This window comes from Cucurbita moschata, unplaced genomic scaffold, assembly GCF_002738365.1.
Source record: "Cucurbita moschata cultivar Rifu unplaced genomic scaffold, Cmos_1.0 Cmo_Scf00005, whole genome shotgun sequence".
Lineage (NCBI taxonomy): Eukaryota > Viridiplantae > Streptophyta > Magnoliopsida > Cucurbitales > Cucurbitaceae > Cucurbita > Cucurbita moschata.
Window position 1 is genome coordinate 1,640,157 of NW_019268521.1, and position 23,036 is coordinate 1,663,192.

Sequence of the window (23,036 nt, forward strand, 5' to 3'; positions counted from 1 at the left end):
AAAAAAAAAAAAAAAAGAGGGAAGAGGATGTCGAAGAGACCTTTTGTTCGGATGGGGCTTAGTTACCGTACTCGATCCTTGTAGTTTGGGAAAGAGTTTACTTCTGCAACAAAAGGAAAGTTGTTTTCTGTTTCAGATTAGTTGGCTAAAGATGTCAAAGCTTCTAAAGATATGGAAGATTTGGCTAAAGTTGTTTTCTGTTTGAATTGACATGCTTATTTTCGTTTTTTGAGGATGTTTGGAATGACTTTCTAAGTGTTTTGTTTCGAAGCGCTTAGAAAATAAATCCAAACCGGGCTCTTTCTCTCGATTTTAGATGTTTTTGTGTCTCATCTACTCTGAGTTGCCATGATCTACATGTTTTTTTCTCTCTTCATATTGGCATACTAATTATCAATAGGCGAGCATGTCATTAACGTTGTTTCTGATTGGTAGCACCCTCTCATTTTCTGTTGTTTTGTAGCTTAAACGACATTCGATACCGAGGATTTCATTCAGTGGAACAGCAGTTGGTTCGGTGACAACATGAAACCTTTAAATTCGCGTCTGCATAGAGAGAACCCCCCCATGCATGGCAATACCTTCTCACTCTATTAATTTGATAAAGAAACTTCTTGGTTTAGAACTTCTCGCGTTTCTTTTGAATGATGTTTCTTGACTTCTTGGCACTTGATGACTTTGATATTCTTGTTTTAATGGCTAAATACTGTTCGAGTCTAGACATGTCTATATGTTTTCAGACATGTAAATGGCTTACACTATGTTGTTAGAGTATCGTAGCCTCGAGGATGTTGTGTTGTGCGTTATTCTGTTTTATGAGTTGTTGTATCATATATTCACACACCTCTTTCCAACCCTTTTTTTTCCTTTGGGTTTCCTTGATTCCACACCTTAGCCATTCTATTGTCAAGTGTGGAGCTAAGCATTCTTTTAGAGGTTGTTGTATGTACTCATACTTGTTTGTACCTTTTACCAATTGATAGATGTAGCTCTCTGAGGTTGTTTGCCCTCATACTTGTATGTATGTACCTGTTGTTCTCTGAGGTTGTTTGGCCTCATACTTGTATGTATGTACCTGTTACCAATTGACTAGATGTAGCTTCATTCAAAGGTTGTATTATGTATGTAAATTCTTGACTAGATGTAGTTTCACAGGTTGTATATACCCCTTACTTCGTATGAATCTGTTCTGTTGTTTGTTTTATAAGAGACAATTTTATCGATGATTGAAATTTACAGAAGGGTTGTATAATCTATAGCGTTTACAGAAGAATTTCCCAATTTGCAATGAGGGAGGTATAACTGTAGGAAGTGAATATTAGACTGTTTGTATCAAGATATAGCCGGGTAAACAACATTATCGAAAAGTTGTGTAGGTCTATGTCTTCTCTGCAAATATTCTCTGATTTCTTTCATTTACAGAAGGGTTGTATAATCTACGGCGTTTATAGAAGAACTTCCCAATTTGCAATGAGGGAGGTATAACCGTAGGAAGTGAATATTAGACAGTTTGTATCAAGATATAGCCTAGTAAACAACATTGTCGAAAAGTTGTGTAGGTTTTTGTCTTTTCTGCAAATATTCTTTGATTTCTTTCTTTCCACAGATTCCAGAAGAAAGCCGTGATGAGATTTATAGGACTTTTACATTTTTTAAAGGCGGTACGTTAAGACCATATCCAAAAGTTTCTTTACTTCTATTGGAAATGTGAGATGTCATTCGAATATATTGAGAATCACTGTCTAGAAATTTTGAGCATACGTGCATTGTATATGAACCTGTTGTCCATTTCATTAAGAGGTATAGTCATGGATATCATTAGTTCATGGAAAGCGGCTCTGCTTTTTGTTCCATTGGTCTATGATTTTGTGAAGTATGAAAATTGATGGGCAGAGATCATTACTCGTGTTCCTTTTGGAAGAAAATAGTCGAATGTTTTCTCTCTAGGATCACTTTTTCTAAGAACACTTTCAATGATCAATATGGATATATATTCTAGTGATCCATGAGCGTTATGTGAAATGGCTTCCAAAGATTCGACTCGAACTAGAGATTCATCAAGTAATGTTGTGTTTGGTGTAACGTCCTTCCACTTTCATTTGACCTTTAAGGTGTTCATCATATTTGGCTACCTCGATATGGGTAAATGTTCTTGGTCTCTTGTGTGTGTTTGTTAGCTATTTAATTCTTTACCATATGCATATAACGACAACAAAAAAAATGATTATTTTGATCATTATTGGTAGTTCAGCAGTAATAGATTCGTAACGGACTCCCTTCGAAGAAGATTTTCTGATAAAAATAGTATTTTGGCTTGTTCTAAAGTCCAAATAGAAAATACGGCTTGGTAAGAGATTGCTTCTTCCAAAGCACGCCCTGTTCATTCCGCTCGCAACAATCCAACGAGTTCTCCACGTGAAAAAACATTAGACATTCCATCTTCTGAAACCAACACTTTTGATGTTATTTGACGTACAATAATCTCAACATGTCTATTATGGATCTCCACCCCCTGGGATCGATAAACCTTTTGGATCTTATTAACCAAAGAGATACGACTTTGCACAAACCGACGAGGATAGTTCTAAATCTGGGCCAAGACGAACTATTGTAGGGGATTCATTAAAATCATTGCCTATTAAGAGAGAAAATGTTGTATTTCAGTATTGAATAATTATCGAGGAGGATGGCCCTTCTTAAATTGTTAAAAAATGGTTAATTGTTTATTTACTCGAGATGAGGAGTAGCTTTTACGAGTACCTAAAGTAAAAGGGTGTCTAACCTCAATACGAGTACCTAACCTAAATACGAGTACAAAGGAACTAGCTTAAATAAATTACCAAATTTTATTACCAAAAAAAAAAGGCCCGACTTAAGGTTATTAATGAAAATGTAAAATTTAAAATCTAAGCATTTAAAAGTTTGAATGGACGCTCAAATTCTTAAATTTTTTTAATCTATGTTCTAATCAACTGAACTACATTACGTTCACGCTCGTATTTTATTTAAATAATGTTAATAATGGAATTAAAATTATATATATATATATATATATAACTTTTCCCTACTCAAGGTTATATACGGGAGCCGTTGTTATTTCTCTCTTGCTTGCTTATATAACGTCTCTTCCAAAAATTTCTCTCTCTCTCTCCCTTCGTTTTCTAAAACCTTCTCTTAAAATCGAGGCTAGAGGCTCGAGCATAAGTCGCTTGGCCGTAGGCGACGCAAGAACGAATTGGCTTAGTTCACTTGTCGTTAGAAGGTGAGTGCCGCACAATCGCAAGTCCACTACCATCAAAAGTGGGATTGCGACAAACGGTATCATATATATATATTTGTGTTTTTTTTTTAAGGGAAAGGGGTAATCCTCATCCTCATCATTGACTGTTCATCCAAAAATGAAAGCATAATAAAATGACAGTTAAACCCAGCGCAAGTTAGCAACGAAGTTGAAGAACCGAAATTTCCAGTATATCCACTCGCGCTTTCCAGATTAGGGTTTCTCTCTCTCTTTCTCTCTCTCTTGTTTTCTCTATTCCTTTTGCACTTATTCCGCTTTGAAAGATCCTTGAACTCTTATCTGCTTTTGCTCACTTCGTATCTTGTAAGTTCTTCCATAGACTTTGTGATTGTTACTTGCATTTAAATTTATAGTTTTGAATGAATAGCAAAAATCCATTAGTTGGGGAAGTCGAGGAAGCTTAGAGATGGATGAAGGTGCGGGAGGGTTTGGGGAGGGTATGGATCGTATAGACCAGTTCCATAGAAATGAGGCAATTTCTGCTGTTGCTGATGAGGGTTTCTTAGGCGAAGATGAAGATGAATACGAGGACCTGTACAACGATGTTAATGTTGGGGAGGGGTTTCTTCAATCTTTGAGGAAAAACGATGATTTAGGATATAAGAAGGAGGAGGAGCTGAAGATCGAGTCTGGTTCAGCTACAGCACCCAACTTGGGTGCTTCGGTGCCTGGTGTTGTTGCTGCTGCTTCGGCTGAAGTTGCTGGTGGTCCGAGGGCTTCGGACCGAGTACCGCCGAGTTATAATCAGGTTCCAGATGTAAGAACGAATGAGATGGCTACTAGAGCAGCGCCGCCGGTGGGCGGTGGAGGTGGAATTAGGGTTGAATTAGGGCAAGGGAGTAAATTCAATGAAGTAGAGGAGAGTAGTAATAACGTAGTTGGGCATCCAGGTCCTCAACAGCATCAGCACCAGCCTCCTCATGGAGGAGTTTTAGCAAATGCAGGGAATGTAGAAAATGATGGTTTGCTTAGGCAAGGTGGTGGAGTGAATGTGAATGGGTTTGGTAATGCTGGGAACGGAGGGGGAGGCGGCGGGGGGACGATTTTGTTTGTTGGTGATTTACATTGGTGGACTACAGATGAGGAGCTGGAGGTGGAACTCTGCAAGTATGGTCCGGTGAAAGAGGTCAAATTCTTCGACGAAAAGGCTAGTGGGAAGTCGAAAGGGTATTGTCAAGTTGAATTTTTTGATCCATCTGCTGCTACAGCCTGCAAGGAAGGAATGAATGGGCATATTTTTAATGGACGGCCATGCGTTGTTGCCTATGCATCACCATTTAGTGTTAAGAGGATGGGAGAAGCCCAAGTAAATAGGAACCAACCGATGGCGCAATCTACTAACGCTCAAGCTAGGAGAGGTGCCAATGATGCTGCAGGTAAAATGGTTGGAAGTAACATTGCAACGGGTGGTAATTATCAAGGTGGTGGTGATAGCAATAGAAGTTCTGGGAGAGGTAATTGGGGGAGAGGTAATGTTCATGGAATGGGAGGTAGAGGACCAGCTGGGGCAATGAGGAACAGGGGAGGTGGGATGGGGGGCAGAGGTATAATGGGGAATGGTGGAAATGGATTTGGCCAAGGAATTGGTGCCGCCCCTCCTTTGTTGCATCCGCAGTCGATGATGGGTCAAGGTTTCGATCCAGCTTTTGGTGCACCCATGGGAAGAATGGGCACATATGGTGGTTTTCCTGGTGCTCCCACGCCCCCTTTCTCTGGAATTTTATCTTCATTTCCACCTGTTGGGGGTGTTGGCCTTCCTGGAGTAGCTCCTCATGTGAACCCAGCATTTTTCGGTAGAGGTATGCATATGGGTGGAATGGGGATGATGCCAAGTTCGGGTGTCGATGGGGGGCCTAATATGGGGATGTGGTCTGATCCTAGTATGGGTGGATGGGGCATGGAAGAACATGGTGGAGGGAGAGCTGGAGAGTCTAGTTATGGAGAAGAAGCTGGGTCTGACCAACAATATGGTGAAGGCAGTCACGATAAAGGCGGGTGGGCAAGTTCTGCTAAGGAGAAAGATAAAGGCTCCGAAAGGGATTGGTCACAATCTTCTGATAGAAGGTATCGAGACGATAGAGATGTTGGATATGATAGAGAGAGGTCCAAAGAAAAAGATCCAGCTCCTGACCATGATTGGCCAGATAGAAGGCCACATGATGATAGAGATATAGGTCGAGAGAGAGACAAGGATCGTGATCGCAATAGGGAACGTTCTCGAGATTATGAGCGTGGCCATGATCGCGACCGTGATAGAGATCGTGATCGTGACCGTGATCGAGATAGGCACAAGGAAGATCGGGACAGATATATGGATCATCATAGGTATAGGGACCGTGCTCCCGAGCATGAAGATGAGTGGGAAAGGGGGCGGTCATCAAGGACTCATAGCAAGTCTCGACTGCCACAAGAAGAACAAAGTCGTTCTAGATCTAGGGATGCTGATTATGGGAAAAGACGGCGGCTAACTTCTGAGTAGTTAAATCATTACAAATGCATACTTAAAACTATTTAGACTTCGGCTTTCCATGTTCGTTTGGATTCTCTCTTCGATGTTTTCGGCTCGTTGATTCGCTAATTGCCCATTTCCTTTGCCATCGCTTATCTGACTCCGAATTCCACTGGTTATTTCTTACAACAGGAGCATGTCAAGATTTTCTAGAGAAGACAAAAAAAGCAGTAAGTTAACACGATTCCCTTCTTTCTCCAACTTTTTAAATTAAACGCTAGCGAAATGGTATGTCTCTTTTCGGTATCTACCGTAGTTTAATATGAACGTGCTAACAAAGGAATTGTTTTAAATTGGTTCTCTTTAGAAATGGTTCTATTTACTTATAGTTTCTTTGTTTATGGAATCAATATCATATCATGACGCTCTGTTGTCGATCGCCACACAGATTTTGCATTTCGATTGACATTTATTTAGCTAAGCATCTGTATAGACATGGTATATAGAACGTTGTTTTTGTTTTTCATGCTACTCTAGCCTCAAAATGTTATTATGACTGATATAAATCTCTAGCATTAACATTGTTGCTGATTGGAAGAATCCCTTGTTTTCCTTTGTTTCGTCGTGCCTATAACGACGTCTAATACTAAGGCGTTGATCTAATGGTACGACAGTTGGCTTTGGAGATGGCAGCGAGATCCCTTTAACTTCGTGTAGAGAACCAACCCCAGGCATGGCAGCAGCTATTTGCTCTACTAATTTGATAGTGAAACTCTTGGTTTAAACTCTCTCACGTTTCTTTTGGATTATGTTTCTTGAGACTTGGCACCTGATGATGAAACTGATGTTCTTAGATGTAATGGCTAAACTATTGCTGAAGTCCGTACTGTCTTGATGTTGTTTTTGATATGTAATGGCTTACTATGTTGTTGTTAGAGTAAGTTTCTTAGACCACACGATATCGTGTTCGTAAATTATTCTGTTTTTTGAGCTGTTGTATCATATGTTTGCCCCTCTTTTTACGATATCATGCCTCGGCCTGTTCACTTACGAAGATGTAGAGCTAACGATTCTTTGAAAGCTGTTGTTTCAACCTTCAGAAGTCGTTCGTACTTGACTCGATACACTTGTATGCATGTACTTCTTGACTTGATGGACATGTAATAGCTTACTATATTGTTAGAGTAAGTATCTTAGATTACACGATATCGTGTTCGTAAATTATTCTGTTTTATGAGCTGTTGTATCATATGTTTGCCCCTCTTCTTACGTTATCACGCCTCGGCCTGTTCGATTACAAAGATGTAGAGATAATGATTCTTTGAAAGTTGTTGTTTCAAACCTTCGGAGGTCATTCGTACTCGACTTGATACACTTGTATGCATGTACTTCTTGACTTGATGGACATGTAATGGCTTACTATGTTGTTGTTAGAGTAAGTTAGACCACACGATATCGTGCTGTGTTCGTAAATTATTCTATTTTATGAGGTGTTGTATCATATGTTTGCCCCTCTTCTCACGTTATCACGCCTCGGCCTATTCGATTACGAGGATGTAGAGATAATGATTCTTTGAAAGCTGTTGTTTCAGACCTTCAAAGGTCGTTCGTACTCGACTCGATACACTCGTATGCATGTACTTCTTGACTTGATGTGGTTATGGATATCAATCAGCACATGAAGAGCTGTTTCATAGCCTGTTGTTATTTGTGGTCACGTCTTTGTTTACTTTTTCAGGTCTTGAGAATTTGGTTCCATCTTTTGATCTTTCTATACTTTATGCAACTTGTTGATTGAAACACTTGAATTCCCTCTTGGATTTGCTTTTAAAGACGGGTTAAATTATCGAACGTTTTTTCTATACGTTTCAAAACTCTTTTTGGAGTGAAAATCTATTGGAACGTCGAATGTAAATTGAGACTTGCATGAATGTGACGATGTTCGAGTTCCAATTTGTATTTTATATCGAGTCACACTATTTCTCGGTTTCAATTTTTGTTTGAATAGAATATAGCTAACTCATTAGATTTTGTGGAATTCAGGTAGATTTACTATGTTAACGTAATTTCTACGGACTTAAATTTCAATATTACAATAGTATTCTAGTTATATATTATATATAAAGTGAGTTGGGTAGGTTGGGAGAGAGCGGGAATGGAGATGAAGAATGTAATCCTCATCCTCGACTTGCTTAGCTAACAAGGAGAAATCTCTTTCCGCGTTCTCGAGTCGTTTAGCTAACAAGGAGAAATCTTTTTCAGCTCTCTCCTGCATTCCCTATTTAAACAGGGATTCTCTTTCTTGTTTGGGACTGCATTCCCTATTTAAACAGGAATTCTCTATCTTGTTTGGGACTGCATTCCCTATTTAAACAGGAATTCTCTGTCTTGTTTGGGACAGACAACTTAGAGGTTAAATGAATTTCTCTTACTTTCACACTATTCCACGTCACCTCCGCACGTTTTTTTGTTTTTTCTTTTAGTAAGTAGAGATCACGAGTGTATATATTAGTTTCCCTCAAGTTTAGGAGTAAAAAATGAATTTAAGAACTTATAAAATAATTTAGAAATATTAAAACATCAGCACCAGTGGTCTAGTGGTAGAATAGTACCCTGCCACGGTACAGACCCGGGTTCGATTCCCGGCTGGTGCATTTTTTTTCGCTTTTTTTTAAAAAAAAATTATTTTTATCTATTTTTTCCTTGAAATAAAAGCTTTCTTAGGCCAAACCCGGGTTCGATTCCCCGCTAGTGCATGTTTTCGCCTTTTATTTTATTTTATTAATTTTATCTATTTTTTCCTTGAAATAAAAGCTTTCTTAGGCCTCTTTTGATATATATAGTGATAATATTACACTACCATTATTCCAACTTAGGATGATAACACCACGTTACCGACACGTAATTACGAGCAATTTTTAAACTTTTTTTTTTTAAAGTAAAAATTATGATAAGAAAATTTGAGTATCGAAATCCATATTTTAATCTTAAGGTAAAAGTTAATCCTAAACTTTAACTATGTTGATAGATTTAGCAAAAATAAATTGTTTTATTATAACTGACACTATAATGTAATTCAATTCAGTCGGTTAAAACATTATAATAGGTTAAAATTTCAAATCTGGTTAAACTGAAGAAAAAAAAAAGTCTTAATTATTACTGGCAGACAAACCGTTCCTAACTTAGATTAATCTATGAATTGGTGTTAGACAGTGTAGTGCTTGTCGGAGTGAAGTCCCCACACACTAGCTAATGGAGGACGTGATTACATTTACTTGCTTGTCGTCGAGCTCTAGAGTAACAAAGTGGAAAGTAGGTCCACTCTCGTAACAGCGCGAGAGGGTAATGAAATTCAATTGGATGGTTACGCTTCCTCGAAAGTTATTAGTGTAATATACACTCCAGCTAAGTCAACATAACCTGACTTGAAAATAGAAGGTTGAGTTGTGAACTCTATTTTGGTTGTTCGAGTCACTAACTCGAGTTGATCTAAAAGAATTTCTCATACTATGTCATTACCAATCGCGGGTAACTCCCGGGTCGGCTGCCCCTGACCTAATAAGAACCATTATCCTTATGACCAAACAAGGACCAGCTTACTTACTTCTCAAACAAGAGTTCCACGATCCCGACAAGAAACTTGTTGGGAGTAAACTTTGTGTTGTATCATTCTTAATCATAATTAGCCAGAGGATTTTATTTTTTATTTTATTTTTTTTTCCTTTTAAAATTTATTCTCTCTGCATTTCATTTCCTTTAAATTTGAAGTTTCTTCGGGAATCGCGTTGGGTCGTGGTGGTGTTAATCATTTTTTTTCCCCCTTCCTTTCTGGGCTTTAGCGCCCTGAGGCCACTGAAATCCATGCTCGTCGGTATTCAATGGACCCGTCGTCTGTGCACAAAGCTCCTCCAGTTGAAGAAGATGAGTGGGGTAATCTTTGTTCTTTGATTCTTCAATCTCTTTTCTCCTATCGGAAATGGAATTTGTTCTTCCATTGAGTTACCGTGGATTGAAAATTTTGGAATCTGCAATGGAATTTCGGGAATGTGTTTATGAACCCTAATGTTGAATGGTAGGTTTGTTTTTGTGTTTGTCTTCGGATCGATTAAACCTCCTTTTATTGGAAGATTGTGCTTGAATTTTATCTACGGATTTTGTCCCAATGTTGCTGATTGTTTGGTAATCTATGCTGAAGATTTCGTTGTTTTGTTTTCTGGATTTGGATTGTTCTTCGTAGTGATGGAAAATTTGTTTCCCCTGTTTCTGAGGCTTTGCTTTTATTGTTTCCACTTTCTTCTTTTACACGGCATGCTGAATACAAAAACTTGAGGTTTGGTTGAGTGAATCATAAGATGTTAAGATTGATCAAAAGAGTGCCCAAACTGAGAACAAAGGTAGTATAGTCTAACTCAGCTACAAACCTATACACATATTTCGAGAACACAAGTTAATAGTTGAAGGATACTGACGTTGCTCCTTTGAGTTTCGGTCTTGCGACCGTAATCCCCAGGTGGAAGTATTAGAATTGGGAAAACTCGACCGTGGAGGTAAGAAAACCTGTCGGGAAGGATTTGATGAAAAACTTCGTTTAAACAACCTAAAGATTGCAGGAATAATCCGGTCTTATCGCAGTCCATATCCTCCACACTAATTCTTTAGCACAGGTTCAATTTGATTAAGTTAAAAGCCTAAATTTGAATCACTTGGCTGCTGAGTTTCATGAGAGAAATCATTTCTGCTCGAAAAGTATGTCATTCTCTGTCTGTGGTGGTTTCCTCATGAAAATGGAAAACGATGGATAGTTCTTGATGATATCTTTGCAAGGTACTTCGTGGAATGGTAGTGTTTTCCATTCATTATGTGTAGCTGTTAGCTTGGAAATGGTTAATTCAATAGCATTAGATTCTACTTTCCAACTTTTTTCTTAGATAGGAGTTAATTTTATAGATGATAAAACTTACAAAAGAAGAAGGGAGGAGAGTCAAGTCCTAGCGTGTAGGAGACTATGAAAAGTTCCTCTCATTGACCATAAGCATACAAAGAAAAGGAAAGAGTTGTCAAAAAAAAGGAAAGAGTGGTCAAAGTTAGTGTAACAGCCCAAGCCACCGCTAGCAGATTTTGTCCTTTTTGGATTTTCCCCTCAAGATTTTTAAAACGTGTCTGCTACAGAGAGGTTTCCACACCTTTATAAAAAATGTTTCGTTCTCCTCCCCAACCGATGTGGGATCTCACAATCCACCCCCTTAAGGCTTAGCCTCCTTGTTGGCACGTCGCTCGGTGTCGGGCTCTAATACCATTTGTAATAGTCCAAGCCCACACTGTAAGCAGATATTGTCTTTTCTGGATTTTCTCCTTAGGGTTTTTAAAATGCATCTATTTGGGAGAGGTTTCCACACCCTTATAAAGAATGTTTCGTTCTCCTCGCCAACTGACTGATGTGGGATCTCACAAATAAGATCTGTGACCAGTGGCTTGATAGTAGAGGAGGTCCAACATTATCTGTTACTCTTTGCGTTTGTTGTTTTTATGCTTCAGTTCCTTTGGGTGCCTTTTGGGTACCTGGATTATGATGTCGTTCTTGAACTATGAATATATGTACTCAGTGAGCTGTTTCTGATTAAATCTTCTGTACTGCCTAAACTTATAATCATAGAACCTTACGCTATCACTTAAGCGACGGGAATTCATATTAATGATATCATTACATTTATTTGAACGGTCTATCCTAACTAGATATTTGCTTGTCAAATTACTTGTCTAAGGTACAGAATCGAAGTAGTATTTAAACCATGAAAATTTCTTGATTGTCGCAAATGGTTTGTGAACAATCCCTATCATTGTGGGGTACTACAGTAGATGCTTGTGAGCAAGTTACTGTCATTTACATACCCTGTCTCAGCTGATTTTTCAGTAGCTTTCTCCAAGTGCTTCCTCAAGAATATACAAACACATTATTGTTGAAATGATAATCTTCATGAAGCATGGCACTGACTGGTGTGTGGTATCTTTTTGCAACAGACACTGATGGGTTCGTGATTCCCAGCTTGGGGATAGAAGAAGAAGAGACAGACCAAACTAAAGTTAGCTCTCCAGAAGTAGAGATCCAAGACCCTCCTCCAAAGGTAGCTATCAGTAACTCTTAATATAAATGTCAACAAAAACCACCTAGGAGATTGCCCAAAGATTTAGCAGATAAGCTGTAAATATCCTATGAAAATGAAATATCGACATCGAATATTATAGAGTCAGATGATCATATTATAATTCTTCATGGCTAGGTTAAAGAAGAGATGACGATCTATCTTGGCCCACATGGCGCGCCACCATCACAGTCAAAACAAGATTTGAACCCCGCCAATCGTAAACATAGGTTAAAGCAAAAATTGAAGGAAGCAGATCGGAGGACCACGACGGGACGGGAGAATAAGTTGGAGAATTTGAGAGAGCTTGTAGGTGGTGGAAAATCAAGCACCAATATGACAAAAGGTTCTTCAAGGGACTGGCTTGACCCACATTGCCATGAGGCTCAGTTTGAGAAGTAATGCCCACAGAGATCAACTTAACAAAATTAGCATAGTTTTCAAGATAAAGATCTGATGGGTCGATTTGTCACGGTATTAAACGTCCTTTCGAGACAAATAATACCTTCTCTCTATATTTTTGAAAACTTGATGCCCAGAGTTTAGAACTATAATAAGTTTTGTATTGGAGCTTCAATGGTATAATTCAAGTAGTTGCTGTAAAAGCAGCATGTTTGGTGAAGCTAATCATTGAATGTTCTTAAACTTCCTAACAACAATGCCTCAATCTTACAAAATTGAATTACTCTAATCCAACGTTGATGACTTGCAACATGAAAATGGTCAATTTTGTACTCCAAGACCCTAAAATATGATGAGAATTTCAAGTAGGCATACCAAACCTCCAGGCTCTTTAACACGAGAACCTCCAAGCTCTTTAACACGAGAACCTCCAAGATCTTTAACACGAGAACCTCCAAGATCTTTAACACGAGAACCTCCAAGCTCTTTAACACGAGAACCTCCAAGCTCTTTAACACGAGAACCTCCAGGCTCTTTAACACGAGATTTTGTGGCTCGTAGGTCTACCATTTCACCTGGATTCCAGAAACTCTAAGCCAGTAGCCTTGGGCGTCAAGTCGTATTGACTCAGATACTCTGCACTGAAAAACTTGCTCAGATGCCTCATTCCACTGTCGCAAAGAATGGTAACAATAGTGTTGCCAGGGCCAATTGACTGTGCCACTTTCACAGCTCCAACGCAATTCATGGCCGAAGAGCTCCCTAGAAAGAGCCCATCATTCTTCAACAGATATCTAAGTCAATAATGTAGCAACAAGAAGAATGATCAGTATGGCTCAAATTGAAGCATAAATTACATTTTGATGCACTCTTAGAACTGTAAATTACAACCCCATTAACCCAAAAGCTCAAGAACTGAGCTCTACAATGGCCACTAACCTTGACATTTCAACGGCTTCCCTGTCTGTTCCACGAAATGCCCCGTCGAGTTTTGCCATCAAGAAATTCTGCGTTAATCTATTGATTCCAATTCCTTCAGTTATTGTGTCAAAAGGGTTCTTTAATCTTCGTCCTTCAGCCTCCTCTTTAGTGTACATAACTCCTCTAGTCACCTTGTTGAACAGGCCTGAGCCAGGAGGATCTATGAGGAAACACCTCACATTTGGATTCTTCTCCTGTTGAACAAGTATAAGACAACCTGTACAATTGCCTCGCCACGGTTTTGAGAGGACAAGGAATGCAGAGTGTTTACCTGGAGAAAATTGGAAACACCAGCCACGGTGCCACCGGTTCCTGCAGCTGCAACGAAGGCATCTATACACCCACCAGTTTGTTCCCAAATCTCTGGTCCCGTACCCTCGTAATGAGCTCGATAATTCGCCAAGTTTTCGAATTGATCAGCAAAGAAACCACCCTTGCAATTACTTGAGAAAGAGGAATCTTGGGTTTCTCCCTCATAAATGTGACCATTAATTTGTTCCTTGTCTCCCACAAATAGTTGCTCTTCTTTTTTGTTCTTCAAAGCTAGCTCATTGGCTTCCGCAGCTCTCCTCCTAGCAATGTTAACAAAGTGATCTCTGTGCGTAATTGACACTGGTCTTACCCTTTCAACATGAGCTCCAAGCGCTTCAAGTATTTGAGACTTGTATACAAGAAAGAAGAATTATTGTGAATTTATGCAACAGCTATGGAGTACTAACGTAACGGGGGATTGCAATGAAATCGAAAAATTTGTTTTCCGAGGAACTAAAGTCCATAAATGCAAAATGAACATACTTTTTCAATAGCAGCATCATCTGGAATAACCACATGGCACTTGCAACCATAAGCAGGAGCAACTGTGGCAAGACTTATGGCAGTGCTTCCAGCACTTCCCTCTGTTACTACACCACCCTCAACTAGCTTACCAGATTCTAAGGCCTACAAGAAAAACCTCAAATTAGAATAGCTAAAACAGCATGGTAGATTTCGGTACTCGCCCATGAGGACAGTACAACCTTCCTGAGTCGTGACATGTTTTTTTTAACATGGTCACATTATATGTTGATATAGGCACAAATTTATGAACATGTATCGACAGAATTAGAATATTTTGATCATAAAATAACCTAACCGTGCGGATCTATAAAGGAAAAGCACAAAGAGAACAATATCTGCTAGCGGTGGGCTTGTGTCATTACATTTTAGGATGAGTAAAAAGGATTGGGTCTCAAAAGTTGACTAGGAAATGGCCTATGGATTGGAAGTCTTTGCTTGTTAAGCTCAAGAAAAGGGGCTTTGGGTAAAGGTGATATAAAATAGATCAATGGTTGCATCCAAGATACTAAACATTCAATCTTAATCAAAAGCCTAGAAGCAGCATCACAGCATCAAGAATTTAAGACAAGGTACCCCCTCTCACCTCACTTTTTCCTCCTTTTGGGGGATGTGCCAAGTGATCTTTCTGAAAACTGAGTGAATTGAGGGATTGATGGAAGGATCATAGGTTGAACATATGACAAAGTTCATTCTCACTTTCGCAATATGCAGATAATATTACATAACTGTGAACAGATGAGGAAGCCTATGCTCAAAATTTATTCAATACAATTAGGAACTTTTAAGTTTCTTCCCAGCTGTTTCCAAAGAGCAAAAAACGATTCACCAATATTTCAACGAGACCAACATTGTAATCAAATTATCCTAATAACAATGGAAATTCTTCAGAATTCCCTGTTCATCCATCAAGAATCCAGAAGCTGCATCAGGAAAAAAGTAAATAAACTCACCTCTTCAATGATCTTAACCGCAACTCTATCCTTCACACTTCCACCCGGATTCAAGAACTCGCACTTCCCAAGAATCTGAAATCCGGAGTAAAACAAAACATCAAACATTATACGAGACACATGCAGTTCAAATAAGCAATAAATTTCACGAACTAAAACGAAACCAAACAAGAAATCAGTAAACAGAAGAAAAACTTCAATCAAATCAAAACAATTCGAGAGTCGAAGAGAGAAATGAAACTTTCCTCACAACCAGTGGCCTCGGAGAGGCTGTTAATCCGTATCAAAGGGGTGTTGCCAATGGCACCTACGAGCCCATTTGTTGGACATTTCTTCGATACAGAGAAGGATTTTGTGTTCTTCCTCGAATGATCCTTCGAATGGTGTTTGCGAAGAAGGTAAGAGAAAAGGACCATAGAAACAGAGATGGCGGCAATAATGGCGCCTGTGGCTCGAGCAGTCACAGTCCCAGGCGCCATGAAAGGTCTGTAAATTGAAATGCAGCGGAATGAGGGCTGCCTTCCCAATTATATTTAGTCGTATTTTAATTAAATTAATGGTGAATTAGTAAAAATAGTTATAAATTTTAAAATATATCTATAATACCCTTAATTTTTTTTTTAAATGACATTTTAAAAAAATTAATGTATTTTTTTTTTAAAGTATTTAAAAATTTGAGTGTTAATAAATAAAAAATTAAATCCGAATGAAATTGAGTATTTTTGAAATAAAATATTAACGAATTAAATATTTAAAACTTTAAATCTTGAATTAAATCTTCTTTAAATCTTGAATTAAATCTTTCAATTTTTATTTATTACAATAAGTATATGTGAGAATTTGAGCTTAACGGTAATTTATGTATTCATTTCCTTTAGGTCAGAAGTTAAAAATGTTCGGGATTGATTTCATTTTCATCGAGTTCAAAATTCCTTTCAAATCTAAATTTTGATTCATAAAAATCACATTTAATAATGAAAAATTAGTTTTAGATTATTAAATATTTGTTTTGAAATTATTTTAAATATGAGGAAAGTATTTTGAACAATTTTAAAATTACTCTCAAACACGTCTCTAATAAAAAAAAATTCGAAAAAAACGTTGATTTTTACCCTAAAATTTCAATTCTATAAAGAAAACGCACCTTAAACTTGTTTGATGATCATGGTAAGAAGTAATATAGTTTATACCCTCTAATATACTTTTCATTTTTATGTGCAAACCCACGTGGAATCTCACAGTCTACTCTCTTTAGGGCTAGCATTCTCGCTGGCATACCGTTCGATATCTGGTTGTGATACCATTTGTAACAGCTCAAGCTCAGAACTTGCAGACACGTTTTAAAACTTTGAAGGGAAGCCCCCAAGAGAAAACTCAAAGAGGACAATTCCTATTAGTAGTGGGCTTAGACGGTTACAAAAACATTGCAAAAACATCTTAACTCATGTCGAGGTTTCCTCGACCATCATCCTCTCTGGTTAAGATGATTGAGCAAGTGTTATATCAGATATGGACAATGTTCCTGACTGATCAACATCAAGATTCTCAAATTCGTCCAGAACAGGTGAAATGTCATCTTCAGTGATTTTCCCCATCTCCTTCAGCTTGTATATGACAAATTCTGCAGCCCTGTGGAAGTTTAAGAAGGAAATGATCAATGGAAATTTAATAAACTCCAACTCGAAAACATATGTGAATCTCGTAAACATGCTAGAGGTCTCAATAAAAAACGAATGGGTGTGTTCTGAGTGAGTAAGAGTGTAATAGCCCAAGCCCACCACTAGCAGATATTGTCCTCTTTGAACTTTCTCTTTCAGACTTTCCCTCAAGGTTTTTAAATCGCGTCAGCGAGAGGAAGGTTTCCACACTCTTATAAAAAATGTTTCGTTCTCCTCCCAACCAATGTAGGATCTCACAATGAGGCCACCAGATAGTGAAGTCTAATGAAAAGAACAAACTATGACTTACCCGACGACCCCATCATCATCGAGATCCGCAGCCTCGAGGTCCAAGACCGTCACCTTTTTACTTAGAACCCACTTCACCAGAGATTTTTTCCTTCTCTCAGTGTTTAGCACAGCAATATAAAGGAAAAACTGAGCCAGAGTGATGGAACTTATCAAGATCCAGAAAATGGCGAATAGACGCCCCCACCGGGTCGAGAAGCTTTTATCTCCATAGCCTAGCGTAGTAATGGTAGAACATACACAATAAAAGGCATCAATAAAATCCAACTCCTCTAGAGTAACTAGAAACACGGTCCCAAAAATTATGAACAAAAGAAGAAAAAGAAACACCACTATACACTTATTTCTAGCTTTATTGGTATCAATTTCTTTTGTAATGTCAAAAGGACCATTTTGGTGCATATGGAAGGCCTTAAATAGAAAGATCTCCTGCTTCTCTACCAAATAATCAGCTGCATTGGTTAATATTAGGCCAACTACGGCCATTCCTGTGAACACAAAAGCACAAGCTAGTAGCTTTGTGGAAGGAGTGTTTGGGACAAGATCACCATATCCAACGGTTGTCATTGTCACAATAGTGAAATAAATGGCATCAACTACTCCGTTGGTTTTTCCCCCTTTGATTTGGTGCCCGACAAGGTAAAAACATAAAGTTCCTATACCCAAGTACATTATTAAAACTAAGGCTACTCTTATAAAACTCGGGTGTAGATTTCCAAAAACTAATCCTGAACGTGGAACTAGCCCAGTAGCGGTGCTGGTGGTCTCTGTATGAGGAGAACCCGAATGAGGAGCACTCTTAGTGCGCCTCAATCGTCTTTTGCTTCTCGGAATATCTATTGACCTTGTTACGAAGGTATTAGATGATGTTGGTAACATTGGCTGTCTCACTTCTTGGCTACCCATTAAGATAATTCAACAAACTACCAATGGCATGAACCTGCATGACCACAATAATATTCAAAACCAAGTTACTCAGCTTTGTGATGTGTTGTTTCAGTGATAAAATCGTAATCCTCACTGCTAAAGTTCTGCCTTAACATAAATTTGCTATGCCATCATTCAGAGAACGATATGAACGAAATCACAACAGTTTCGAGGTTCTACATTAAGTTAGAGAGGCAAAAGATCAGTTAGCTTCCATTTTAATTTTGCTATGCCATCACTCGGTGAAAGGTATGAACGAAATCACAACAGTTTCGAGGTTCTACGTTAAGTTAGAGAGGCAAAAGATCAGTTAGCTTCCATTTTAATTTTGCTATGCCATCACTCGGTGAAAGATATGAACGAAATCACAACAGTTTCGAGGTTCTACGTTAAGTTAGCGAGGCAAAAGATCAGTTAGTTTCCACTTTAATTTTGCTATGCCATCATTCAGTGAAAGATATGAACGAAATCACAACAGTTTCAAGGTTCTACATTAAGTTAGAGAGGCAAAAGATCAGTTAGTTTCCATTTTAATTTTGCTATGCCATCATTCAGTGAAATATTGAACGAAATCGCATCAAGTTTCAAGCTTCTACGTTAATTTAGAGAGGCAAAAGATCAGTTAGTTTCCATTTTAATTTTGCTATGCCGTCATTCAGTGAAAGATAGGAACGAAATCACAACAGTTTCGAGCTTCTTCATTAAGTTAGAGAGGCAAAAGATCAGTTAGTTTCCATTTCAATTTTGCTATGCCACAACTCCGTGAAAGATATGAACGAAATCATAACAGTTTCAAGGTTCTACATTGAGTTAGAGAGGCAAAAGATCAGTTAGTTTCCACTTTAATGTTGCTATGCCATCATTCAGTGAAAGATATGAACAAAATCACAACAGTTTCGAGCTTCTACATTAAGTTAGAGAGGCAAAAGACCAGTTAGTTTCGATTTTAATTTTGGAAAAACTTTCGCAATTACATTCAACCAAAAATGCCAACTCCAGTTTTCTGTAAAAGCAACAAGACATCAACATTTGTGTTGATCTGCCTCAAAATCAAGCATAAAGCCGCTTCAAAATACCAGAAAAATGAAATCCAATGCCTGGTTCGTCCTCAAATACTAACAAAGAACACTTGACTGACTACACACAGAGTTTCAGAATGCAGAAGCTCTCTCCTTCTCTCAAGTTTCCCCCCTTATGAATTCCCCAATCTTTGAACTCTTTGATTAGTCTTCTTGACCAAAGTAATGAGAACCATAGTTCTTTATCGATTCTAATTTTCTTTCTAAAGATATCGAAATGTGAGAAAAACAACTAGAGTTCAAATTCTTCGGTTTTGAGGTTGAAATACCAAAATTTTCTACCAAGGACGGTGGCATTACACAACATATATATGTGTTCCTGCCTCAGAGATTGTGAAAAGAATGGTTGTCAGTCAATTCCAATTTCAAAATTAACTCCAGAGCTCAGTTCAATTGAAGTTTCAAGTACAATATGTCATATTGAGGATATAATGAATCGAATTCACAAGCGTAACTACTTCCAAACAGAAAACAGTACTGATTTCGACCATCATCCACTATTTCCACTATCTATAAAGAAAACAACTCCCAATTAACGTAAAAATCTCCACAAACGACATAACAGCGAAGAAAACAAGCCATAACAAATAATAATTTGATCAAATCGATAAACTCAGTAAAATTACGCCGTAGTAAAAATCTGTACAACAAAATGAAGCTTCAATTCGGTTTCTAAGAAGTGAAAATGGAGATCTCATAACAGATTTCGTTAAGCTAATACGCAGAATTACGGCAAGTTCTGAAAAAGAACCGTACCTTACCGTGAGTGGCGTTGAGTTACAATCGGATTAGCACTCGTTTGAAATTTCTGATACTGTTCTTCCTGGTAGGATTCAGTTGAAGAAATTAGCCGGCAGTGATTACCTGCGAATGCATTCAAATAGGTTATCGTTCTCACCGCTTCATGGGTTGAATAATAAAATAAAATAAAATAAAATAAAATAAAAGTTTATTATTTAAATGTTAGATTTCTTCTAATTAATATTTTAACTTTTAAAATTATCTCATTATTTTTAAATTTTTTATTTGGCGTATAATAAATCTCAAATATAATTTAAATTATTTATTAAATTTTAATTTTAATTGATGGAATAAATTTATAATTTAATAAAAAAATTATTTTGTTATTATTATAATTTAAGTCGCGTTAGATTGGTTGACTATCTAGTTGACTTTTTAAAATATTAAATGTGATTGAATCGAGCTTTTTTATTTATTCTATTGTTCTTTATTCTCGTTGGATTAGATTAGTTGACTATTTACTTTTTTTAAAGGTCAATAATAATTTAATCGAACATTTTAATTTATTTTATTGTTTAAGTAACGCGTCACGTTCGTTAAATAATGTGGAAGTAATCCATGTAAGATAGGAGCCCAACTATTGAAACCCGAGCATTTTGTGTTTGAATATATATATATATATTATATTTTGGCATTGTTACTCTTAAAACTTTTTTATTTTTTTATTTTTTTATTTTTTTATTTTTTTATTTTTTGGCCCAACCCATTAAATTAATGTAGCCCAAAATATTTGAATACATAGTCTTTTGAATTTTCATTTATATTTAAAATTTATGGGTTATATATATTAAAATATTTCTTAAAACATTTTACAAAAATATTTTTAAAATTCCAATAATATTTTAAAATAAATACTAACCGTTAGAGTACTTTACCTTACCTTATAATTATATGCAGTAAGTCGTTGTTGCATTTTGCTTACATTCTCATATAACACCAATTTCAATTTCTCAAATCTTACTTTCAAAATTTTCTTTCGAAATCTCTCTACCCCGTTTTCTAAAACTTTCTTCTTGAATCGGGGTTAGAGGCTCGAGCATACGTCGCTTAGTCGTAGGCGACGCAAGAACGAATAGGCTTAACTCACTTGCTGCTGAGAAATGAGTGCCGCACAATCGCAAGTCCGCTGCTATCAAAGTGCGATTGTGACAAGTGAGTACTTTTGAACTTTTTAAAAACGTTTACCGAGCATTGATGAAATTATTGAAAGTTCGATAATATTTTTGAAACAATAGCATTTTTTATAATTTACCGTGATACCCTTCAACAACGAGAAGGGTATAATTAAAAACGGCTCACACCGACCCTTAAAATATATATTTAATAATTTTTAGAATATCAAATATAATAATCAAAATATTGCATGGAAAAATAATAATAATATTTTTTTTTTCCAATAAGAAGTTTTTGTGGGATAATTGAAAAAAGAAAATAAAATATGAAGAAGATAAATATAAAAGTCAAAATTAATATTCGCCCAATAAGAAAGTGCCACTTGTCGAAATAAGCTTTAAAATTAATATATAAATCATTTCATTTCTCTCTCTTAGCCACACACTTCTCTCTCCTATCTAAATTATTTCATTTAATTGGAAGACGACGTATAGAATATATGAGACCAGCTCTTCTCAGAAATATCGACGTATGAAAAAGAGTTATACCTCTCGGTTTAATTTCTGTAGCATTACTTGGCATCGAATAAGTAGCTTAACAGGGAGAGTCGAGAGATTCTTAATAAGCTATCAACTTCAATGTTCTACGTCAGGTTCTTGATTTATGGACCTAATTGACCCGCTTCAATTTAGAGCATACTTCTATGCTGTATGAATGGTTGTTGTTTGATTCCCGAGCCTATTTCTTTATTTGAATATGGGTTTTTGAGGTGAGAGAAACCTCGAAGCATTTAAATTGCCCTTTTTAGTGGGCAATCGAGGATCGTCACGAAACCCTAAAATTGATTCTTGGGAAATAATATAGTTAGGGTTTATCTTTCAGTGATTAGTGCTACTTTCGATGACAATGTTCGATAATAACATATTTTTAAAACTCAAATTTGATTTTAGAATTTAGCTACGAATACAATGTTATTTCAAAGACGATTGTAAAGATAATGTAACAGCACGAGCTTAAAAAATCAGAAACTTATCATATAGACTAATCAATATCTCAAGGTTAGAAGGGTATTTTGATAAATTCACATGACCCACTCAAAAAAATTCAAAATTTTCTATATAAAACGAGTCTTGTATAGTATTATACTTCTTTAATTGAAAATGGGTTTATGAGGTGAGAGAAATCTCGAAGCATTTAAATTTCCATTTTCAGTGGGCAATAGTTGATTGTCACAAAACCTTAAAATTGGTCGTTAGGAAATAACCGAGTTAGGATTTATCTCTTCGTGATTAATGCTACTTTCGATAAATATTGGATAACTAGATTTTTTTTTCTTTAATTTTATTATCTATTTTCTAAGAATATCTTCAATATTAGCCGAAATTTAGCTACGAATTCAATGTATTTCATACAGATTAATCGATATCTCGAGATCAGAAGGGTATTTTGGTAAATTCACATGACCCACCAAAAGAAATTTAAATGCGATAGTACGAGATTCATAAAACCAAAAATTTAACCAACGGGGTTGATCAATACCCCAAAATCAAAGGTCATTTTGATAAGTTCACATGACCCAACAAAGAAGAATTCAAATACGATAGCGCAAGCTTCAAAAACCAAAAACTTAACGAGACTAATCGATATCTCGAGATCATGAGGGCATTTTGGTAAAAAATCACATGATCCATCAAAAGGAATTAAAATGCAATAGCATGAGTTTCAAATATCAAAAACTTAATTTACCCAAAGTAATCGACATCCCAAAATTAGAAAGACATTTTGGTAAATTCACATTACCCATCAAAAGAAATTAAGTTGGGATAGCACGAGTCTCAAAAACAAAAAACTTAACTATGGGAAGTAATTGACATCCCAAAATTAGAAGGGCATTTTGGTAAATTCACCTGACACACCAAAACCAAAAGTTTAACGAACAGGGCTAATCAATACCCCAAAATCAAAGGGCATTTTGATAAATTTACATGACCCACCCAGAGGAATTCAAATATGATAACACAAGTGTCAAAAACCAAAAACTTAACTTACGAGGCTAATCGATATCTCGAGATCATAAGGACATTTTTGT

The 23,036-nt window shown here is 36.9% G+C and overlaps 5 protein-coding genes and 1 non-coding gene across 12 annotated transcripts in view; 4 read left to right on the forward strand and 2 right to left on the reverse strand.

Annotated features, from left to right (window-relative positions):
* Positions 1-1,183, forward strand: part of LOC111442737 (cleavage and polyadenylation specificity factor subunit CG7185-like) — a 6,356-nt gene extending 5,173 nt beyond the window's left edge. Inside the window, exons 2-3 of one of the 2 annotated variants that reach the window (XM_023080247.1) lie at positions 464-998; positions 1,045-1,183. The gene's annotated coding sequence lies outside the window, so the exon portion shown is untranslated. Of the gene's footprint in view, positions 1-463 lie in introns of both variants that reach the window. The other variant, XM_023080246.1, reaches the window with a different exon arrangement.
* Positions 1,184-3,504: 2,321 nt separating this feature from the next.
* On the forward strand, positions 3,505-6,956 carry LOC111442738 (cleavage and polyadenylation specificity factor subunit 6-like). The gene is made up of 2 exons (XM_023080248.1): positions 3,505-5,980; positions 6,425-6,956. The coding sequence occupies exon 1, from the start codon at positions 3,708-3,710 to the stop codon at positions 5,778-5,780; it is 2,073 nt and encodes a 690-aa protein (XP_022936016.1). The 5' UTR covers positions 3,505-3,707; the 3' UTR covers positions 5,781-5,980; positions 6,425-6,956.
* A 1,377-nt stretch (positions 6,957-8,333) lies between these two features.
* TRNAG-GCC lies at positions 8,334-8,404 on the forward strand. Its single transcript has one exon. It is a non-coding gene; the product is annotated as a tRNA-Gly (tRNA).
* Positions 8,405-9,463: 1,059 nt separating this feature from the next.
* Positions 9,464-12,512, forward strand: LOC111442743. The gene is made up of 3 exons (XM_023080254.1): positions 9,464-9,680; positions 11,769-11,872; positions 12,029-12,512. Exons 1-3 carry the CDS (start codon positions 9,629-9,631, stop codon positions 12,290-12,292), a joined length of 420 nt encoding a protein of 139 aa, XP_022936022.1. The 5' UTR covers positions 9,464-9,628; the 3' UTR covers positions 12,293-12,512.
* Positions 12,482-15,574, reverse strand: LOC111442739 (cysteine synthase 2). 6 transcript variants are annotated; one of them, XR_002710366.1, is made up of 7 exons: positions 15,306-15,574; positions 15,061-15,135; positions 14,069-14,212; positions 13,545-13,934; positions 13,232-13,467; positions 12,769-13,086; positions 12,482-12,672 (listed from the first exon to the last, which is right to left on the reverse strand). XR_002710366.1 is itself a non-coding variant. In XM_023080251.1 (7 exons), exons 1-6 carry the CDS (start codon positions 15,537-15,539, stop codon positions 12,864-12,866), a joined length of 1,302 nt encoding a protein of 433 aa, XP_022936019.1. In that variant the 5' UTR covers positions 15,540-15,574; the 3' UTR covers positions 12,482-12,672; positions 12,817-12,863. The 6 variants fall into 6 exon arrangements, 3 of the variants coding, with proteins under 3 accessions (XP_022936019.1, XP_022936018.1, XP_022936017.1); XM_023080251.1 differs by having other exon boundaries at positions 12,817-13,086; XR_002710367.1 differs by having other exon boundaries at positions 12,485-12,696; positions 12,793-13,086.
* A 961-nt stretch (positions 15,575-16,535) lies between these two features.
* On the reverse strand, positions 16,536-19,949 carry LOC111442740 (two-pore potassium channel 1). Its single transcript, XM_023080252.1, has 3 exons — positions 19,795-19,949; positions 17,029-17,967; positions 16,536-16,689 (listed from the first exon to the last, which is right to left on the reverse strand). Exons 2-3 carry the CDS (start codon positions 17,931-17,933, stop codon positions 16,539-16,541), a joined length of 1,056 nt encoding a protein of 351 aa, XP_022936020.1. The 5' UTR covers positions 17,934-17,967; positions 19,795-19,949; the 3' UTR covers positions 16,536-16,538.
* Positions 19,950-23,036: the final 3,087 nt, after the last annotated feature.

Bases quoted from the DNA above. Each gene is read 5' to 3' on its own strand.
- LOC111442738 (XM_023080248.1), top strand. From the start codon at position 3,708: ATGGATGAAGGTGCGGGAGGGTTTGGGGAGGGTATGGATCGTATAGAC.
- LOC111442743 (XM_023080254.1), top strand. From the start codon at position 9,629: ATGGACCCGTCGTCTGTGCACAAAGCTCCTCCAGTTGAAGAAGATGAG. The intron at 9,681-11,768 runs GTAATCTTTGTT...TTTTTGCAACAG, and splicing joins AGTTGAAGAAGATGAGTGGG to ACACTGATGGGTTCGTGATT. The intron at 11,873-12,028 runs GTAGCTATCAGT...CTTCATGGCTAG, and splicing joins TCCAAGACCCTCCTCCAAAG to GTTAAAGAAGAGATGACGAT.
- LOC111442739 (XM_023080251.1), bottom strand. From the start codon at position 15,539: ATGGCGCCTGGGACTGTGACTGCTCGAGCCACAGGCGCCATTATTGCC. The intron at 15,136-15,305 runs GAAAGTTTCATT...TCCGGATTTCAG, and splicing joins CCGAGGCCACTGGTTGTGAG to ATTCTTGGGAAGTGCGAGTT. The intron at 13,087-13,231 runs GTTAGTGGCCAT...TTATTGACTTAG, and splicing joins GAAGCCGTTGAAATGTCAAG to ATATCTGTTGAAGAATGATG.
- LOC111442740 (XM_023080252.1), bottom strand. From the start codon at position 17,933: ATGGGTAGCCAAGAAGTGAGACAGCCAATGTTACCAACATCATCTAAT. The intron at 16,690-17,028 runs GTAAGTCATAGT...AAACTTCCACAG, and splicing joins GATGATGATGGGGTCGTCGG to GGCTGCAGAATTTGTCATAT.